The sequence below is a fragment of the Azolla caroliniana genome, unplaced genomic scaffold, assembly GCF_043228905.1.
Source record: "Azolla caroliniana isolate FFs.n. ecotype wild unplaced genomic scaffold, voAzoCaro1.0.p SCAF_2, whole genome shotgun sequence".
NCBI classification, from domain to species: domain Eukaryota; kingdom Viridiplantae; phylum Streptophyta; class Polypodiopsida; order Salviniales; family Salviniaceae; genus Azolla; species Azolla caroliniana.
This window is the reverse complement of record NW_028230437.1, coordinates 847,814-868,483: the sequence shown is the minus strand read 5'-3', so window position 1 is coordinate 868,483 and position 20,670 is coordinate 847,814. Positions and strand designations below refer to the sequence as shown.

Genomic DNA, 20,670 nt, shown 5'->3' with positions numbered 1-20,670 from the left:
GAGCCATGCAAAAGCATTGGTCGCATCCTTAGAATAGCACTTGTAAATGGGTTAAATAAACTTGGAATTACACTCGGAAATTGTCTTTTCTTTACTTTCCTTTTTCCCCCAAATGCACAACACACACCATCCAAGGATTATTAACGACAAGAATCCACGGGCATACACACCATCCACATACAAAATTATGTAAAAGAAAACAAAAATGAAAAATAAATAGATGAATGAATGGATGAATACAAAAATATGCATGAGGTATAATTGTTATATATGGGAGGTATATGCTGCATCACATACATACATACATACATTATAAATTTATACATATATGTATGTAAGTATGCGTATGTTTTATGTATGTTGTGTATATATATTTATGTATACGGATACGTATAATCTACGTCTCGGCTGTACGCATTTATTGCCGTCACTGACATCCTCCTCTTCCTCCTGACAATCGCGCGCCTTTTTTCTCTATCTCTGTGCTTTCTTTTTGTCGGCTTCGCTTCCGCCCAACCCCCCACCTCTCTTGCTATTTGCTTCCATGGATTCTCCTCTCTCCTCCTCCTTCTTCCTGTCAAGCTTCCTTCCTCCCCACAGCTGTACTGTGCAGAGGTTATCAGACTGACCGTTCACAAGGAGGACAAAAAAGGAAGGAGGCGAAAAAGAGATGTTTTGTTCACACTACATCCCCTCATTCTGTAGCACCGGAGCGAAGCAGTATTTACCACGCAGATACAGACGCTGAGGCAGTGAAAAAACAAAGAAAGGAAAGGAAGGATTTAACACATCCAGCGGGAGGGAGGGAGAGGGAAAGATGCATTGACATCTCCGAGAGATTCAGTAAAAGAAGGCAGTCAGATCAATTCGAGCTTATCTTTTCTATTCTTTCTCTACAGAATTTTGCTCAGTAAGCTTGGACGGAAGCCTTGCTACAATTCATTCTCCAGCAGGAGAAGAAGAAGAAGACAAATTCTTGCAGTCACTAATATTTGAGAAGAAGAAGAGGAAGACGATGAATATACATCTGCTCAGAAAGAGTTTTAGGTTATTATAGTGTTTCTAACACAATGTGGATTTACATCATTTCTCTGTGAAACTGTACCCTGACAGTTTTCAAGTAACTTATTCCAACATATACCTGCACGGCCATGGTCTCTTTCATTTCTGCACAATGCTGCCACTCAAACAGACGACTCTACTTCTGCTTCTTCATGGTTTTTCTCCTTGGCATACTTGTGTCGAAAGGTAATTATGAAATGTAGGTTAAAATGTATGAAAACTTCTGATTCGGAATGAATATCTGATCTTCGCAGGAATATCTGGATGTTGTAAACTTTTTTGTCTTTTTCACAAGACATATCTTTGTATTATCAAGCTTTGTCTATGGTGTCAACCTACTGTGTCTGTGTGATCAATAACGTCTTCGTGAACTCTAATGTACAAGCTCTTTTCTATCTCGTTATGACGAATCAGTCTGAGCACTGATATCAAGGTTTAGCTATGGTGCTGAATACTGATATATTATATAGATCCCTATCTTTTTTATGTGTCTGTCTGTGTAATTTCAATGTTTGTGTGCGGGCGTTTAACGCTATGTATTAAGATTCGTTTGTCTCTGTGTTACGAGTCTGTTCGACGTGCATTGTGAAGGTTAGGATCCTTTTCTGTCTCTGTGATATGAGTTTTTTTTGACTTGCGTGTATAATGATGAAGTCCTGGCTATGGCTATCGTAGTAAAACAAACTGCACATTTTTCTCTCCCTATTATGATCAATGAATGAATTAACTAATGAACAGTTAAAGGAGAATGCCCTTACGACTTCTCTGCGCTTCAGAACTTCACAAGTCTCTGCAACAGCAACACTGGTAGTAATAGCACGAGCAATGGTAGTAACTCGGAAGGAGAAGACAAATACATTTCATCTGCGCAGATCTTGATATGCTGTGAAGACGTCTATGGTGCAGCCGTTTTTGCATTATCTGTCCACGCAAACATCACAGGTCGAATGTTCCCATCGGAGGATGAGGCTATGGAATGTATACAAGCATACGAGGAAGCTCTAAATTCACCCTCAGAACTCCATCTCTTTCAGAGATACTGCCCTCTCTCTCCAAAGAGGATCACAGCGGGAACTTCTGCATGTAATTTTGCGACCACGAGCGATTTAGATCGTCTTCTCATTTCTGAAATTGGTCCTGGGACGGAGCTTCTATCCAATCTTTCAAGGTCTTGTAATGATCTTGCTCGGATCGGTCAGAAAGGATGTCAGGGTTGTCAGACACAGCTTCTTTCTGCCATAGATCGCCTTGTTGAGGTTACTCATGATAAACCTGCTGCGTGTGCCAGTGCCCTTGCCGTCGCTATGCTTAGCCTTAACCCCAACGTTGCTTCTTTTCAGAACTTCTATCAGTGTGTCCTCGAAATCCTGAATGGTGTTCCTATTACAGGTAAAGGAAACTTCCTGTACTTTTTATGTGGTTTTCTTCTTTACTATCATCATCAGCGGAGTCTTCTTCTTTGGCGTCGTTCATCATCTTCTTCTTCTGGAGATACCTAAAGGCTTCCTTATTTTCACATGAAGCAAATAGTACAGTATAATTACACTTTCTGCACCGTCAATGTCAGGGTTCCACAATAAATAGGTGCAGATTTATCAACATTTTGCACATAAACCAGGTTAACCATGATGTTTTGGTATCTTGACCAATAGTTTGAGTTTGCATGACTTAACAATCTGCAGTATAACATGCTGCTAAAGGAAATTGTTTAGTCGCATATGTAAAATGCTATTCCGTTTAGTATATTTTAGAGTTCTATTCAAATATGATATGTATGTCAATGAGAAATTAGATCAAATTGCTTTGTTCCTGTACTCATTTCTTGTGTGTTCTTAGCATCTGCCATGCAGATTTCCTGAACAAATCGTCTTCTAGTGCAAGATCACCGTCTACCTCAGTACCCTCAACGGCAGCTCTGCCAGGTACTTAGCTTCTTATAATGCCATGAAAGCTCATTGTCTAATACAAGCGTATGCTTGCTTATTTACAAAATTGTTTGTTTATGTATATGAATGGAAACTTACCTGCACATGATATTAATCACATCAAAGATAGACGAAGCATATCTACGCATAATATTTATCACATGAAATTTAAATGGAAAATTACGTCAAAATCTTTGTAAGTATGAGAAAAATTAGGTTAAGATCTTTATAAGTACGAGACCTATAAATATATTTGAAATCCAGTGTCTTAAAATTTTCATGCCGTGTTTTCCAAGTTGATTATATTCACCTATACATATATAGGTTGTAATCACATGAATTTATGTTTAAGAACATTCGACTTTTCCTACAAAGTTTTAGATATTCTGGTAAATTTTTAGATCTTCTGAAGTGACTATGCTCTATATATTTTGGTAAATTTCTCGATATTCTGAAGTGATGATATTCTATGGTATATATTAGGCAAAATTTGTTGAATTTCCTTTATCTTAATACTATTCTGATCAAACCTATATATATATGTATAAATTTCTGCAACTTCCCCAACTTTCTTCATCTATGCATGTTAATCACCTAAAATTTAAGACTAAGAAAGCAATGTAAATCGGTTTGCAGCTGCTTTCCAGATTTATGGCGCATATAAAGCATAATTTGGTAAATTCTCCGGATATTCTTTGCTGATGATAAACTGTTATTCCGCAGCTCTAGCAGAAGCTCATTCCTTTTCTTCTTCAAGTAATCATCACAAGAAGACGCTCTACATTATCGTAGGAATATCATCAACTTTAACCGTGGTTTCTTGTCTCGCACTGATCAGTCTCATTGTGCTCAGGGAGAGAAATCTCGAGGATCATTACTATTTCCCCCGTCGAATTTCAGGTAGGTAAATCACCATAGCTTAATATGCATCAGGATTAAACCTTGATGCTTAGCCTTGACAGGAATACTAAAGTGAACTTTAAATCTTTCTTAGTAGATTGCGATACTACTAATTGAAAGAATACTTTGCATGTAAGATTGAATGTTCAAAGATTAGGATATTGATGTCCATGCCAATTATAATGATGGGATTCATTTAAAAAACATAATGTTTGTTAAATAAATAACTCAAATAGTTGATTAATGATTAAAACTATCACGATTACTGCTCAGACTTAGTACCAAAGTGAAAGGATTAAACAGATTTAAAGTTAAGACGATTAAGGTTTAAAACTGAAGACAGTACAAAGGCTGAAATATTGAAGGTTAAAGTTTTACCGGATTAACTTACGCAACATCTTTTTTTTGCTAGCTTGCATTAGTGCAGGTGCAATGATGTCGACTGCATCCAGATACTCGAGTGAAACGATGAATGTGCTCTTGCCTACAGAAGGATTCTACATCTTCCATGCAAAAGAGCTGAAGAAGGCCACAAATAACTTCAGCCAGACATTAAAAATCGGAGAAGGAAGTGCAGGCTGTGTGTATTTAGGAAGCCTTCCTAGTGGAAAACTTGTTGCAGTGAAAAGGATTATTAAAGAGAAGAAAATTGAGACATTCAACAAAGAAGTTGCCCTCTTAGCTCGAATAAGGCATCCCAATCTCACTGCGTTGTTGGGTTATTGCCAGGCAAGGTTCGCTCATTTCTTGGTCTATGAATTCATGGGAAATGGAGACCTTGGAAGAAGACTGCTGGGTAATGATCTGGGCTCATTTAATCCCTTGATTGTATTGACGGAAAAACTCGAAATACCCCTGAGTTTCTTATTTATTCATCCCCGTCTCTTGGTCAATCCTCTCTAGAGCAATTTTATGGTCAATAATTAATACTTACATTTGATTTTATGCGACTTGATTTACTATCAGTGTATTTGAAGCTATGATTGATAAATAAAATGTATCCTAGCTTGATTAAGATTTAATCAAACTACAAATTAAGTTTGACTATTGTCCTTTTCAATTACTGGTTTACCTATTATTTGATGAATTATTGGTTTTGCTATATTAAGCATCCTTGATTAAATGCTGACCAAATTTTGGTTACGCGTATGAAGTTCAGATAGAGTTGTTTGCTGTCCTAAAATCGCTTCTTTTCTTCTTGGTTAGGACCAAATTCTGAGATCTTAACCTGGAACCAGAGAGTAAAGATCGCCATTGATTGTGCCAAAGGACTCACATATCTCCATGAGTCTCCAGAAGGGCCCATTATTCATCGGGATATCAAGGTATCAATCGTTTAATCATACAGTGACATAATTAGCTGGAATCGCTTAATGGAAGGTGGTTTTATGTAATTATATCGAATAGTGAATTAATCAGATTGATGAAATAATAAAAGAATTCGGTAATTAAATCTCTGTAATTAAAGCAGACAAATTGATGGATTTTGTAATTTTACGTCAAGGACATGCTAGATTCGATCACATTAATTAATTAATATTTTCATTACTTTTCGTCTTGTTATATTATAGCCAAGCAACATACTTCTGAGCGATACATTAGAAGCAAAGCTATCCGATTTTGGGCTGTCGAAAGTTCTGGAGAGTGAAGCATCACATGTATCCACAGAAATAAAAGGAACCACAGGTTATTTGGACCCAGAGTATCTCGTTCTTGGACAGCTCACAGAGTCTAGCGACGTTTATAGCTTCGGGGTTGTTCTCTTGCAATTGCTGAGTGGAAGAAAAGCGATTGATGGAGATTCTGTGCTAAACAGATCGCTCGTGCAACTGGTGAGTAGTCTGTTATAATTTGGGAGAGAAATAAATTCTAATGAAATAATAGACGTCCCGATTCCCCTTAATGTTACGATAATGCATAATAAGATACCAAAGTCAGGATTTGCAAAAGAAATGGAATGTTTATTATAAAAGCTAGCGAAATGGCAACCAAAGAACACACGTTCCAAGACCAAACATTATTGTCTATCCTTGATCGTGAAGCAATAAATGGCCTGATGGGTAACAAGAAAATGTTAAAGAAAGCAGCTCAAGATGTAGTACCACATAGCAACTATATGAGATTGTGCACTCCCATAAAATCTTATGGCTTCTTAACCTTCCTCAACCTAACAAAAACATACGCGCCTAATATTTTCTCCACTTACATAACATTTTGTAAAATAGACGCACATTTACTCATTATTTTGAAAGAAAGTAGTGTATGTAGTCCATCAATAACCTAAGATGTCGCAAAGTAATACATCTTTCCTTTCGTAATTGTCTCTTCCACGTTATGTCTCATATGACGAGGCTTTTACACGATTCGGTTGTATTTAACTCACATTCTGAGACTTCTGGATGAAGTATACCCCCTCATACGTAAGTTCTATTTCTTTGGCATACTCTGTGGTCCTCTACATCCATCGTGTACTCGTTGGGCAGCATAATTTGTCATGAAAAGCTTGTGAAAAGTCACGTTTGATTGTAAATTACCCACAATAATAACAAGATTGTCCTTTCTGTATATTGTTATTACTGTTCAATTGTTTTTCCTTGATATTTGCTCAATTGACATTATATATGTCAGGCATTTACAGTAATGAGGGGAGATGTGGAGTTCACGGAGTTAATGGATCCACGACTTGGTGGGCTGTACCCTGCTCGTGCAGCACATACAATTGCCAAAGTGGCATACGGTTGTGTGCAAGCTCGGAGCTATGATAGACCTTCAATCAGTGATGTTCTCCATGACCTTGAGCTTGCTGATCGTCTTAGCAACCACGATGATGCCTCCCCATCTTGGTCATGTATAGGATCATCCTCGAGTGCATTTGTATAACAACCAGAAGTAACACATAAAAAATTGAATAAGACCATATTGTTTTGCTAATTGCCAATATGGTTGTGAAAAACTTCATTTAATATTTATCATATATTTGGTCTCATATTTGAAATGAAGGTTTGGGTAACTATTGACTGAACCAGTAATTACTACACTAAACTAATTGCAACACACTGTTCCTTTGCTCTGATGCCTATGGTTCTTGGCATATTCTGAAGTAAATTCAAACATAATTTATTACATGAATCAATCCATTTAGACAGAGTTCATATATAAATACAACATATATTCTGAGCTCTAAAGGCCTATACCATTGAGTTATAGGTGCACAGGTGTATTCAAATTTGTGATACCCAGTTTTGCTCAAAATGTCCATCTGTATGAGAAGTAAGATGCCTATTATGCATGTAGATCTAAAGGTATATACCATTGAGTTATAGGCGCACAAGTGTGTCCAAATTCACATCAAATGCTTAAATTTTGTCATATCCAGTTTTGCTCAAAATGTCCATCTGTATGAGAAATAAGATGCTTATTATGCATGCAGTTCTAAGGTACCTATTATGAACGTGCCTTTGGATTAAACATGTTGTACAACACTTTTACACACTTGATCAACATATAACATATAAATAAAAAGGAAAAAAAATGAAAGGCTCTAATGACAAAAGCTACTACAAATTGTGACCGAGAATACAATCTAACTCCATTTTCCATCAGTGACATCTACACCATTGAACCAGAGAAAAGAGTACACAATTTACTTGCAGGTCGATTTCTGTACACTGTCAGTTTAATCAATAGACAAGCCACAATTAGTTTGGCAAAATGAACGAGCTATAAATGACTCATCTGTTATAGCATATATATAAACCATGTCTGCTTGTACTTATTTCACCTTCAATCCAGGTTCCAGAATGTTGAAATTCTTCTTAACTCATCATCGCATAATAACTGCCAAACACACCTTCCGCTTTCATGGAATAAGACAATAATCAGAATCAAGCCCATAGTAATTTTCATCCTGTTTCAAATAGCCTGTTTTAGAAACGTAGTTCTCAAATTTCAGGAATACAAAGAAAATTATTGCTGAATTTGATTTTTCACGTTTTCCATTTTCTTCACTATCATGTTGAAATAGTAGGTTTCCATCCATCAGGAAGTTTCCATCTTTTGTGCCAATGTATGGACACCCTCAACCAAAGGGGAAATTCAAAATCATCATCCAATGGTTCATCAGCTGGACCATCCATTGTAAGAGGAAGCCAAACATATCTTGAATCCCTCAAATCATGAGAATTCCACCTATCTGCCATGAACAAAAATGTATCTTGCAACCCAGGAAGGGGAAGAACAAAGGTACCTTGAGAGAAAAAAGTAGTTTGTCTCCAATGTTCGTTACCTCCTACACAAGGATTCCCAAGTGATACCCATACTCCTAACATTGATTCAGAAGAATGAACTTGAGCTGCATTAGGTGCCCACCCAGTACATCCAGATGTTATCATATAGTACATGCCCCTATGCTTAAATACAGCTGGAGCTTCACGATGCATACCAACCATTATCCTCCTCATGACTCTTTTTAGATTCAAGTAATCATCTGTTAACACCCCAACATGTAGCTCACTATTCTCCTCAGAAGAATAGACTATGTAGGCCTGCCCATCTTCATCATCTTTGAACAACGTCATGTCTCTGCTATCATACCCATGCGGTTGCCCACTGTACAGATATGTAAAAGGTCCCACTGGACTTGAGCTTATAGCTATGCCCACAGAAGCTTTAGAATAGTTGGCAATGTCAATGTGCATCCACATCACATATTGTTTGGTTTTACCATTGTAAATCACTTTTGGTCTTTCTAAGACATTGCTGAAGTGAAGATCATGAGACGTATTGAACTTTTCTGGAGGCAAGACAATTCCTTCATTCTTCCAGGTCCAAAGATCCTTTGATGAGTAGCAGTTCACACCAATCACATCTACCTGTGTACAAAAGGTCACAGGTGTTCATGTACAGTTTTATCTCGTCATGTTGTCTTTTCTTGTAAAGTGTAAACTTGTCATTACTTCTAAGGCTTAATTAGAATTTATGCTGTCTTTACACGAAGACAGCAGATGTCTAAACCTTAACTTGGGAGTTTATACCTAGAATTAACTGAGCATTCCTTGTACAAGCAACTTGAAAGTTTTTAATTGTGTGTGCCTACATAGGCATGAGGCATTACTGTAAATCATCTTAACACAAAGTGTGAGCTGTAAATCTAATGTGCAGTAGACATCATAGCACCATAATCATCGTTGCATTCCCTCAGGACATATGCTATGTTCCTAGAAACCACTATGAACCTACATTCCCATAAAATACTCACAGCCTCTCAAATATGTTCCAATCCTTCAAGAACAAGAATATACATACATGCCTATGTGCCTTGAATATAAGAGTTTATGTTGATAACAAAAAATGAGGCTCAAGTTTCAGCGACATCGCATACAATAATAGCCATTTGCCCGGAGCTTTTATGTGTACAAATTAGTGATAAGAGGAAAAACATTTGCAGAGACGACAAATTATTTGAACAAAAACTTTCTACTCCAAACTAAGGTCTTAGACATGAATCATATTTCTAACAAGTTTAGAGCAAAGAATTTAACCAGTTTGGAGCTAATTAGTTTAACCACTTACAGGTAAAGGATTTAATGAGATTGAGGCCCAAATTCTGGCTACCTTGCATACAATGGTAGGCATTTTCAAGGAGCTTTTATGTGTACAAATTAGTAATAAGAGGAAAAAAATTTGCAGAGACGACAAATTATTTGAGCACAATCTTTCTACTTCAAAACAAAGGTCTTAGACAAGGATCATATTTCTAACAAGTTTGGCACAAAGAATTTAACCATTTTGGAGCTAATTCGTTTAACCACTTACAGGAAAGGATTTAATGAGATTGACCAAATCATTTATAACTAGTCTGAATGGAAATAATTGATTTAACCAGTTTATTGTGAAATTCTTTAATGATTTGAATCAACACGCATGAAGTACTTCAGCTGGTTTGAGAGCAAATAATTCATAAATACTTTGTCAGTATGGACCTAAATAATTTCAAAAGTTTCAAGCTAATTTCAGGAGAGACATAGAGAAGAGATCATACCCGAGCAACTGATCTTTTTTGAAGGTGATAGGTTCTACCATCTTTGTTCTCACCATACCAATAAAATGTCTTTGTTTCAGGAACATATAATATTCCACCTCCATGCGCTTGGATTGGTCTTCCTTCTGTATCACGCCATTCTCTACCTGGATATAGATAGTTCTTTTCGTCTTCTGGACAAGTCAATGGATTGATGGCCAATGATTTGTCTGGAAAATACCATTGCCTTTTCAATGAGGAAGGATTCATGAAATCTTCCGATGCAGAAATGTTTCTTGTTCTGTGTGGCCGATTTGAAGGATTAACACGTTTTTTTCCTGGAACAAACAAGTCTTTGTCTTCTATTCCTTCAAATTCACTGTAAGGAAGCCTTCTGAGAGAAGAGTGAGGGTCCGAGAGGATAAATCTTCTAGGGTAAAAGGATGTATAAAGATGTAAAAGAAGTATCCATACAGCTAGCATCCACACAAGTGTAGCTATGGAACATTTTCCTCCAGGATTGCAGGAAAGGGAAGGACCTTTCATTACCAATCTCATTAGTGTAATGTTTACAATATGGGAAGAAGTATGATCAGAAATAGACAGAAGTTTCACATCAGAATAAATTGAAATCTACAAAAATGGCGAGGAATATTCAATTCAATTAGATCGGAATGAAGTCTAAGCTGAATGAGAATGGAGCATTTTTCCTCCAGAATTCGCATGACGGAAAACGACCTTTAATTTTAAGTTCTTGTGATGTGATTCTTCTTAAATAATCCAAAGACGATATGAGTGCCAAACACGGAAGCTTTTTCTGATTTCACATGATCTGCAGAACGAACGTATAACATTATTTATCAATGAAGCTTCGTGTCAAAGGTAAAGAAAGCATCAAGACATCCGCACAGATACAGACCTAACAACTTATCACTGCCTTCTTCTTGGAATTCGTCGAAACAATAAAAAAACCTTAGGTTAGGTCAGACAAAGAAAGACTCGGAGAAAGAAATCTGCATAGAGTGGAAATGAGCAGAAATGGAGTTAGATTTGAGGGAAGATTGAACTTGAAAGCAATGAATCAGGTCAAGAAGCTAACTAGACCTAAAATCCTATTAGGGCCTGCTCTTTCTTTTCCTGTTTCTTCTTCTTCGTCTCCTCCTGCTCCTTCTCCTTCGTCTTCTCCTTCTTCCCCTTCTTCTTGTTATTATCCTTCACCGTTTTCTCTCTTCTGCTGCTTCTTGCAATCTGCAGAAACGTGAGCAAGATCGGGTTAGAACTGAAGCTTGAATTCAGGAGCAATGGATGAGGAAACCAATAAATGGATGCAGCACGATTGACCTAAATATCTTCTAAATAAAATTTTAAGATTCTCATTTCCGATTCTTCACCTTTCTTCTGTCTTTAATTCCTCTCCTGGTTTCTCTCTTTCTTCTTTCTGCTTCTTCTGTTTGTGATCAAATTTTCCTTCTCTGTCTGATTCCCCTCCTCTTCCTTCCTTGCCTTTCTTCTTTCTGATTCCCTTTCTTTCTTCTATATCTTTTGTCTTTCTTCCAAAAGTTCTTTCTTTCTTTCTGATCCACCTCCTGCCTTCTGTTTCTTCTCTATCCTTCTTGCTTTATGTCTTTCTTCTTGGCCTGCAGCAGCAGTAGCAGCAGCAGCAGAAGAAGAAGCTCCCTCAAATTCTACTGAGACTAACTGAAGTAAACTCCTCTCTCATTTTCAAACCCAACCACACACAAACAAGCCAAACATTCCCTTTCCTTTTTTCCCATTAGTAAAATCATGACTCATGAGAGTTAAAAACTCAAGACCTAAACTTGAAGGGAGGAAAAGGAAAACATGTTGTGCTGCCCGACCTCCAATGTAGGCCCAATTTCAGCCCGGCTTCTGTCTTACTATTGCGATCTCCGAGAGAGAGAGAGAGAGAGAGAGAGAGAGAGATTTTCTTCATTGGAGCAAGTGGAAATTATTTCATGAGTGGAGTGTTCGTCTTGCCTATTGGCAACTCCACATGTTCCACTACCCATGTAGTCTAAGTTAGTGGGTGTCCATATTCCATTGTGACACCCCTCGTAAGTAGTGTTTTCATTAAGAGAGAGAGCAATCATTGATTCCATTATTAGTGTGTGCAACGAGGGATGCGAGACATAGCAATCTCATGTATCCATCCCATCAGAATAATTACTCACATGTACATAAATCCTTGCAAACACTAGATATTGAGTTTTCATTCCCATAAGGCTTTTCGTCACTATCGTATTTGTGTGTGTGTGTGTGTGTGTGTGTGTGTGTGTGTGTGTGTGTGTGTGTGTGTGTGTGTGTGTGTGTGTTTAGGGGTTTGAGATGGGGCTAGTGTTACAAATGGATGCTACTCTTGTATGAAAAGAGAGGAGAGAGGTTATCAACCCATGGGCCCATAGTTGAGATGGATGTGTCATCTGTTTTATTCGAGGAGAGTCATGATTTTAAAGACGATACAATGATATCGCATATAGTTTAGGAGATTGTGACATATGGTGCATGAAAGATGCTTGAAAGCAGAAGGATTCATTGAAAGTCTAATAATTTACCACTCGAGATACACGCTTAAATATTTGTAAATAAAGAAAGAGCAATTCATCATGGATATATTTGTGTATCTTAAAATCCAAGTTGGCCATATGGTATTTATTACCTACTTGGCCTTTCTATTGTCGCCTTCAAAGCCATTAGAATTTAGACCCCGACAATCAAGCAAAGAACGCAAAGAGAAAGAGGACATCATTGACTCTCAGTGGAGGTAGTAGAACAATCATGGTGAGTTGGCCATATGGTATTTATTACCTACTTGGCCTTTCTATTGTCGCCTTCAAAGCCATTAGAATTTAGACCCCGACAATCAAGCAAAGAACGCAAAGAGAAAGAGGACATCATTGACTCTCAGTGGAGGTAGTAGAACAATCATGGTGAGTTGGCCATATGGTATGTATTACCTACTTGGCCTTTCTATTGTCGCCTTCAAAGCCATTAAAATTTAGACCCCGACAATCAAGCAAAGAACGCAAAGAGAAAGAGGACACCATTGACTCTCAGTGGAGGTAGTAGAACAATCATGGTGAGTTATTGCAAATTAATATTGTGTTTGAATGGAGAGATTGTTATCCCAAAGTAGTACAAATATTGTCCAACTATAAGCGTATTAATTTTGTGATAGTTATGAAGCAAAATTATGTGGTGTGATGCTTTTCATTAACGTTGCATTTTGGTATAATAAATCAAGGCAAAAAAGAGTCTTGAATTTTCTACTACGCATGAAGGCTCATAAAAAGTAGTCCCTTAATACACATGCCAACATATATGGGTTCATAAAAGTCGGTCGTCTACAATTGACAACTCGATAGTTTGTGGTGAACTATCACCAACAAATGACTTGACAACAGAATTGTGAGAGTGTATGGTTGACCTCTCCTAAAGATACTTGGATCTCAACTTAATCAAATTATTGCATTGATGTTGATCTAAACTTTATTGAATTATTGCATTGACTTTATAATATCTTGATCTATACTACCATCCCTCATACCATCATGGCCCTAATCTAGGAAAAGCGTAGCTTCTAATGAAATTTGACATATTGCAGTATTTTTTACACTGATATTTTATTGTTGTGTGTTGGTTTGCCAAGTGTCACTACATGTATTTTCCAATTTGCCTAATTTATGGCACCTTAAAAAAAATTAGCATTGCTAACAATGGTGCTCGAAAGATCAATCCAATAAGAAATCACATAATTCACAAACTTGTACACAATATGACCCAAAATTCCCAATGTGGCTAGTAAAATAGACGATGTTCTAGCATACCATTGGCAGTGCTTGATTGGTGGGGAACAAGGGCTTAAATACAACGTACACCACAACCACAACCTTCCATTACTATGAATTTATTTAGTAAACCTCACTCCATTTTCGTACGAGTAGTAGTGGACTCAAATTAGCTCAAGATAAACGTCGATTGAGGTCAACCATTGGCAGTGCTTGATTGGTGGGGAACAAGGGCTTAAATACAACTTACACCACAACCACAGCCTTCCATTACTATGAATTTATTTAGTAAACCTCACTCCATTTTCGTACTAGTAGTGGACTCAAATTAGCTCAAGATAAACGTCGATTGAGGTCAACCATATGGTTTATTAAACAACCCTTCTTTCCGTAAAAGACAAGGTATATATGTTCTTAGCAAGAACTTGTAGAAACAGGTAAGAGACATTAGTTGGTGTGCACCATCATTTGATGTTGTATGCCGATGAGTGAAAGAGAACTCAAGCTACAACAGGTAAAGCCTAGGGTAGAATGGTGGTAAACACCCCACATGGAAAAAAAGTACAGTGAGATTCCCTGGTTCAAGGGTAATTTGGTGATTTGGTAATTTGGTGAGTTAGTTTTGAGGCAAACTCCTAAACTAACTAAGCCAACACACCTACTACTACTGACTGCATGGTTCTGTACACTTGTGTCCTTTCTTCTGAGACCATTTTACTGGATTAAGAAAGATCATGTGAAATGAATGAATGAATCTGCAGTCCCATCTCCATATCTATCCATCACGCCCAAAACACCTCCGTCCCTGTATTGTGTGTCCACGAAACGCTTAAGCTCTCAATTTAATAAGCACCAGGCCACATAGAGATGGGCTTAATAGATGGAACCGTTCCCTCACATATCATTCAAGGTGGGATTTCCTGATCAATCTAAAAAACAAAAACACATGATTATTATGCTTCAATTCCAACAGAAGAAAGAAATATTTCTGTTATCACACGTCATGGGGCCCTCGCTCCTCCCTCCCTCTCTCTCTCTCTCTCCTGTTCACGACATACAAGATTAGGTTAACCCATCACAGGAAAAAAACAAATTTGCATTAGCGTTTAGTAACTTATCTTTATTCTGCTCAAAACAAGCAATTTCAAAGGTGTTCTGATTAATTAAGTGTGTCCTCACACGTCATTTGGTAGTACGGGTTTATTTTTTCTCAGTGTTTTTGGTTATGGATTAAATTTGGATTGGAGATGAAAACTCCGAATCCTAAACCTCAGTCTTCAACCCTGCGCTGCCACCATTAAGCATCAATCACATTGCTTGGGAAAGGATCTTCGACACATTCCTCATATCGGCACTTTTATCGATCCTGATGAAAACAGATTGAACTCCCATCAGCAAAAACATATAAGGGAGACGAATCCACTGCTAATTATGTATAAATATGTATCGATTGCTACCTGTATATAAATTCACCAGTGGATGAAGGATTTGCAGATATCCACTGAGGGGCAAAATCCAATAGCAACTGTAACTGTTCAATGATTTCGCCTGCACAAAAATAAACATAAGATTCATTTATTCCTATTCTGAGATTTATGCAGGATTTCGGAATTCCAAACATTTATTCCTATACCGAGACTAAAGTCCATCTATGGGAGTGTATGTATATCACATAGAAAGATGCTAATTAAATTGGTCTGCAAACGAAATCAGTTGAATACGAACAAATAGATACTCTACCTTGGTCTATAATATCAGGATGGGCTGATACAACCATGCGAATTAGATCTTTGCATGTGAAAACAGTTCGGTTGGCTGACTGGAAAATAAGTCTCACAGCATTGAAAAGTCTCGGTAACCCCGCTATCATTTGTTTCCTTCTCCTGGATTCCTCCAACCCATTTTGGCTATCCATGATTAGCTTCCTTTCTTTAGCTTGAACCTGTGGAGACACAAAAATCCAGAACACATTCATTAGCACCATTCCATCAAAAACACAGGTTTGGGATTACTCCATGCTAATTATAGTCACTAGACTGGAAATCACTAACTCACATTATCAAGAAGCTCTTTGGGTAAGCATTGTAGCATATCCATATCAGATGAAGATAACCGATAGTCAGCAATATATTTATCCTCCGTTGCAATCTGATTGGAACAAGTGGCTGCCTTTAGTTGGTGACACACCACAGTATCCGGGACAGTTGAGATCTTTCGACGTTTCGGTGAGGGCGTTAGCACATCTTTGAGCCCAGAATGTCGCAACCTTTTGGGTGAACCAAAGGAAACATTCGATGCATTCGGCGAACCAAGGGACGCATTTGATATTTTCTTCGGAGAATCAAATGGCAACAATCTGTTGATTGCTTGACGCCTTGATTTCATTACTGAAGCAATGCTGGCTGCAGTTTGCAATCTTTTTGGGCTTGTAAACTCCTTTGATTCTTGGAGTTTTTCTTCATCTTTTTGTGTCTCAATTCGTTGAGACCCATCATAATCTTCAGCATTATCTAGGGTAACACCACTCTTCGATGGTACACCAAATCGTAAAGATTTGATGACAGCTTGCCTTTGTTTCTTCCCAGGAGCACTTTGAGGGGGAGGACCCTTTGAAGTTCCACATGGTGGTGGCGATGCCAAAGCAGACATCGAAGGTGTAGAAATTTCTTGATAAGGTGTGGAGCAATTAGGTGAGGCGAATGGGTTACCGAGAATGGAGCAAGGAGTTTGTGTCGGGGTGTGACATTTCGATGCATTGATGAACACCCGATTAGGAGGAGACATAATGATCTCCTCAGTCTGTATCTTGACTTCCTTCTTTGGTGTAGATGCATTGATGAACACCCGATTAGGAGGAGACATAATGATCTCCTCGGTCTGTATCCTGACTTCTTTCTTTGGTGTAGATGGTAATAATTGCAATGAACGCTTCTGAGGTGTGCAGGTAGCAACAGAAGCATTTGAGCCAGGATCCGGGGATGAATCATTATCCTCATTAACTTCTACTTTCGCGATTTCTTCATTCTTGGCCATAGCCTCGAGGATCGCCTCGGAGCTTGAGACCGCGTTCATACTTCTTGCCGAGAAATGTCTCTTGAATGTTGAAGGGAGATGCGAAAGGGAAGGTGTGGGGACATGGCGATTTTGTATGACCTTTGATGGGGAACGAGGAAACTTTTTAAGCTGAGAAGGATCAAAAGCAGTGTGTGATATAATGGCAGTAGTTTCTTCTTCATCTTCTCCCACACCTATCTCAATATCATCATCACTCTCATCTAAGGAACACGACTTGCTGTGAAGATCAGCCTCAGGAACATCAGTATCACCCTACATGTTATAACAATAAACCACTTCATCACTAATGTAATCGACAATTCTGTAGATTGAACACTAACATGTCACAGAAGTGATATGCAATTGCCTCTCTACTTATACACAGTTTTGGGAAGGGATTTCGTATCCTTCTCAAGGAGGACATGTAAAAGTCCGATTTGTTGCTCAACAGAATTTTCTCAATTAATGCAGTATGCAAACTAACCTTGGGATGTGACTTTGCAAACTCGACCAATCGCCGATGGAATTCTTTTCTTCTTGCCACCATTTCACAGGCCTTTGAAGCACTTTTTGTCTCTGGCTCGAGACCTTCATTAGTATTCATCGAGATCGGAAGAAGTTTTATTCGCATATCTTTCTGGAAACACTGCACCTCGGAATTCCATGAAGTGAATTCTTCCAACTTTAGAGCTTCCGGAAAGATGTGTTTTATCTGAGCCAAATGATTGCTGAGGAATCGCCTGGATTGAGAGAAAACAAAACTAGTGAGAAGAGAGTATGTGGATAATCGCTTATCAAATGAGGCTAACCAATGCATGTTCTGATGTAATATTAAATCATAGTCATCTGGATAGAGAATGTGTTAGTCTCTAAATAAACGCGTAAAATAATGTCTTCGGAAAATGTTTAAAGAATACATAAAATCTTTCCTAACATATATAGGGAGAGATCAATCTCTTCCCAAATATGGCAAAAAGATGTATATTCTAATCCCAAAGATGAAAATGGAAGTGTATAACCTCTTATTGAACATGGTTAGAGCATGGCTAGTCTCTCACCATACATGATCATGCTAAAACAAAGAAATTTTGTGTCTTAACAAACACAGGCTAGTCTCTCACCTACAATCCTGCACCGAGAATAGTGAGAGAATGTATAGGCAGTCTTTTACCTCTGAGTAGAGCTCTCAACAGATTTTGAGACTGCAGAGAAGGAGCATGTCGCTCGCCGGATGTTAAGAAGACTGACGGATGCTTCAATGGCAAAGTAGAACTCCTCTAGAAGCTGCAATCTGCTCAATAATTAAGTTAAATTCAGTGAATTTAGCATGTTTGTGTTAGTAAAGGTGACTTAGATATGGAAATTTGACAAAATGCTGGATCTTATATGAATCCGATAGTGCTCATGAGTTTTTCAAGACAAAACTCCATGGGAACAACCCATCAAGATGAATTTTCGCGCAAGCAAATACAACAATACAATGACGATACCTTAACAGAAATACAAAGAGTCCCTAATTTGGGATTATGGAAGAACTAGGTTGAACTCTGAAACCAGACAGAGTGATGACAACCACTCAAAATAGCTACACAAACTATCGAGATCATGGCGAAAAATTTCTATATCTAGAAACTCTTGAAACATAGAAAGAAAACAAGAGTTTTTAGATCTAGAAACTCAAAACAGCTACACGTCAAATCAAGATAGTGGGAAGAAATTTCTAGATCTAGACAAAATCAAAGAATTCACATAATAAAGGGTTGGCTGGCATAGAAAATTCAAAAACGTTAACAATAAATAAAATGGATGGGCCTTTGGAGAAAGAACCTCTCAGGAAGAGTAACTTCTTGATCCTTTTGATGGGGTCTCAAAGATGGCCATTGCAAGCTCTTATCTTCAGATCTATACCATAAAAAATATGGAGGAAATAAATATGAATTCCAACGAATTGATAGAAACGTGTGTAGAAGAAACCAAAAGATATGGCTTACCTTGATGATGACGATGGGTTATGTTGTTTCTTTATATCTTCACCAACAGAAGAGAATTGGAGTTGTTTAGAGCTACGAAAATTGAGGACTCCTCTTCTTTGAGGATCTATGTCAACGATGTCATGCCTTCTTCCTCTGTCCATCTGTTTATGGAAAACAAATACAGGAAAGAGAAAAGAAAGGTGCGGGGGGAAGAGAATGAGAGAGTATTAAAGAATATAAAATACAGAGGAAGAGAAGGAGGGGGATTGTATTGTATTGTACACCAAAGATATGGAAGAGAAGACAGAGATTGTAGAAGAAAAAAATTACACAGAGAGAGAAAGAAAGAAAGAAAGAAAGAGATCGGTAGCGGAACAGAGAAAATGCAGAAATGAGAAAGGGCCTTTTTCGCGCGCTTTTGTTTTAATAGAAGGCGGGAAAATACTGTGGGGTGTCCAAATGAGGAACGAGGTGATGAGGCTATATATATAGGCTTATTAGGGTAGGGTTAGTAGTAGTAGAGCTTCAACGGTCACAAACAAGAAAAGAAACGTTCGTTTCTTTTTTAGCTTGAGAGAGGGTTTGCTAAATTAAGGTGATGAAACCCTAGTTTTCAAGCATCTAAAGAGACCCTCATTTTCATGCATCCGAAGAGTTTCCTGCCGTGATGCCTTATATGGCCTCCTAAGAGAGATGTTGTCTTTCGATCGGTCGGACACTAGATATAAAGGATCCTTCTTTTTCCAAGGCTCATCAATCATAAACTTTTAACAACTGCCCACCCACCTGGCCGTCCCATCGATGATGCATTTTAAGGTGACTAAGACTCACAGTTAAAACATTCTACCCCTTGTCCACTTAACGAAAACTATTGGTAGGAATATCATAAATTTGATGCTTCAAAAGCATACTAGCCTTCCTTCACCTTATCCCAAACGTCTGCAAATTCCTTGATACTTAGCAAATAGTGGGGCCTTCGTTTTTGCGAGCTAAGAGACATTGTCGCTGAAACTACAAAATATAAATATTTTCTCTTTTTCACCTTCTTTATGTACCCTCTCTGGCAAAATAATTGAGACCTGATGAGATTGCATATATGAAATTATCAAGGTGCATGACTCAGGAGTAGCATTTTTCGAAGACTTTTTAACTTCTCGAATGAGTAATTCTTTGATGTCTCTCTTTTCCCAGTCAAACTTTAGATTATGAAGCTCAACCCAAGGTAGACCAAAAACAAATGGATGTTCATGACTTAAGATTCCCATCACGATCCCCTTCAATTCTCCACCTCCGCAACCCCCTCAATTGCTAAGTATAAACAAAATGTCTCGTCTCTAAGTTGTTATGGTCCAGGGATATAATGAAGAATCCTTGTAGAAGCAAGTTGAGAGAGAGAGAGAGAGCTTAACATTGTAATAGTGTATAAATTTTATGCTTATAGATCGTTAGACCCTCCCAAGTTTGAAAGGGACATACATAGTTGCATTGTTGATTAATAATGAATAATTAAGGTGAAAACTATAAACATTTCATGAGGGTTATTCCTCGTTTAATATATCTCCCTATGACTAGAGCGTAAGGTTGCATCCCTCTCTCTCTCTCTAATCATTTTCTTAATTATATCCATATGTCTCATATTTGCGATAATTCAAACTTGTCGTTATGTTGTGGACTAATTTAAGGTACACCAACTTGATGATTTATGCTATTGAGTGTGTAGAAACATGACAAAGTCTCTTTGTGGTTATGTGGTAATGTCTTGTCTTTGCACAAGTGATTAAATCATGGGGTGACATTAGAGTTTGCTTTGATAATTATCTTACACATCAATCAACGAAGAAAGATTGAGTATTTCTCTCATTGGTCTCACCAAGTGAAAGACAATGGTATATTCCCCCCTCTCCCCAACCAATGTCAAGGTGCTTCTTTAT

At 37.9% G+C, this 20,670-nt stretch overlaps 3 protein-coding genes across 5 annotated transcripts; 1 reads left to right on the top strand and 2 right to left on the bottom strand.

Moving 5' to 3' along the window:
- The first annotated feature begins 832 nt into the window (after positions 1–832).
- LOC147866969 (putative serine/threonine-protein kinase PBL4) lies at positions 833–6,882 on the top strand. Its single transcript, XM_087339760.1, has 8 exons — positions 833–1,248; positions 1,801–2,451; positions 2,913–2,984; positions 3,711–3,887; positions 4,300–4,683; positions 5,094–5,212; positions 5,459–5,719; positions 6,516–6,882. Exons 1-8 carry the CDS (start codon positions 1,152–1,154, stop codon positions 6,765–6,767), a joined length of 2,013 nt encoding a protein of 670 aa, XP_087195886.1. The 5' UTR covers positions 833–1,151; the 3' UTR covers positions 6,768–6,882.
- Positions 6,883–7,509: 627 nt separating this feature from the next.
- On the bottom strand, positions 7,510–11,591 carry LOC147866968 (uncharacterized). Of its 3 annotated transcripts, none has more exons than XM_087339762.1 (4): positions 11,011–11,591; positions 10,826–10,919; positions 9,928–10,738; positions 7,510–8,758 (listed from the first exon to the last, which is right to left on the bottom strand). In XM_087339762.1, the coding sequence occupies exons 3-4, from the start codon at positions 10,462–10,464 to the stop codon at positions 7,898–7,900; spliced, it is 1,398 nt and encodes a 465-aa protein (XP_087195888.1). In that variant the 5' UTR covers positions 10,465–10,738; positions 10,826–10,919; positions 11,011–11,591; the 3' UTR covers positions 7,510–7,897. The 3 variants fall into 3 exon arrangements, with proteins under 3 accessions (XP_087195888.1, XP_087195889.1, XP_087195890.1); XM_087339763.1 differs by having other exon boundaries at positions 10,826–11,154; positions 11,248–11,591; XM_087339764.1 differs by having other exon boundaries at positions 10,826–11,154; positions 11,298–11,591.
- A 3,203-nt stretch (positions 11,592–14,794) lies between these two features.
- On the bottom strand, positions 14,795–18,958 carry LOC147866967 (uncharacterized). Its single transcript, XM_087339751.1, has 8 exons — positions 18,758–18,958; positions 18,594–18,668; positions 17,938–18,057; positions 17,251–17,506; positions 15,768–17,039; positions 15,453–15,654; positions 15,170–15,260; positions 14,795–15,078 (listed from the first exon to the last, which is right to left on the bottom strand). The coding sequence occupies exons 1-8, from the start codon at positions 18,898–18,900 to the stop codon at positions 15,021–15,023; spliced, it is 2,217 nt and encodes a 738-aa protein (XP_087195877.1). The 5' UTR covers positions 18,901–18,958; the 3' UTR covers positions 14,795–15,020.
- Between the last annotated feature and the right edge of the window lie 1,712 nt (positions 18,959–20,670).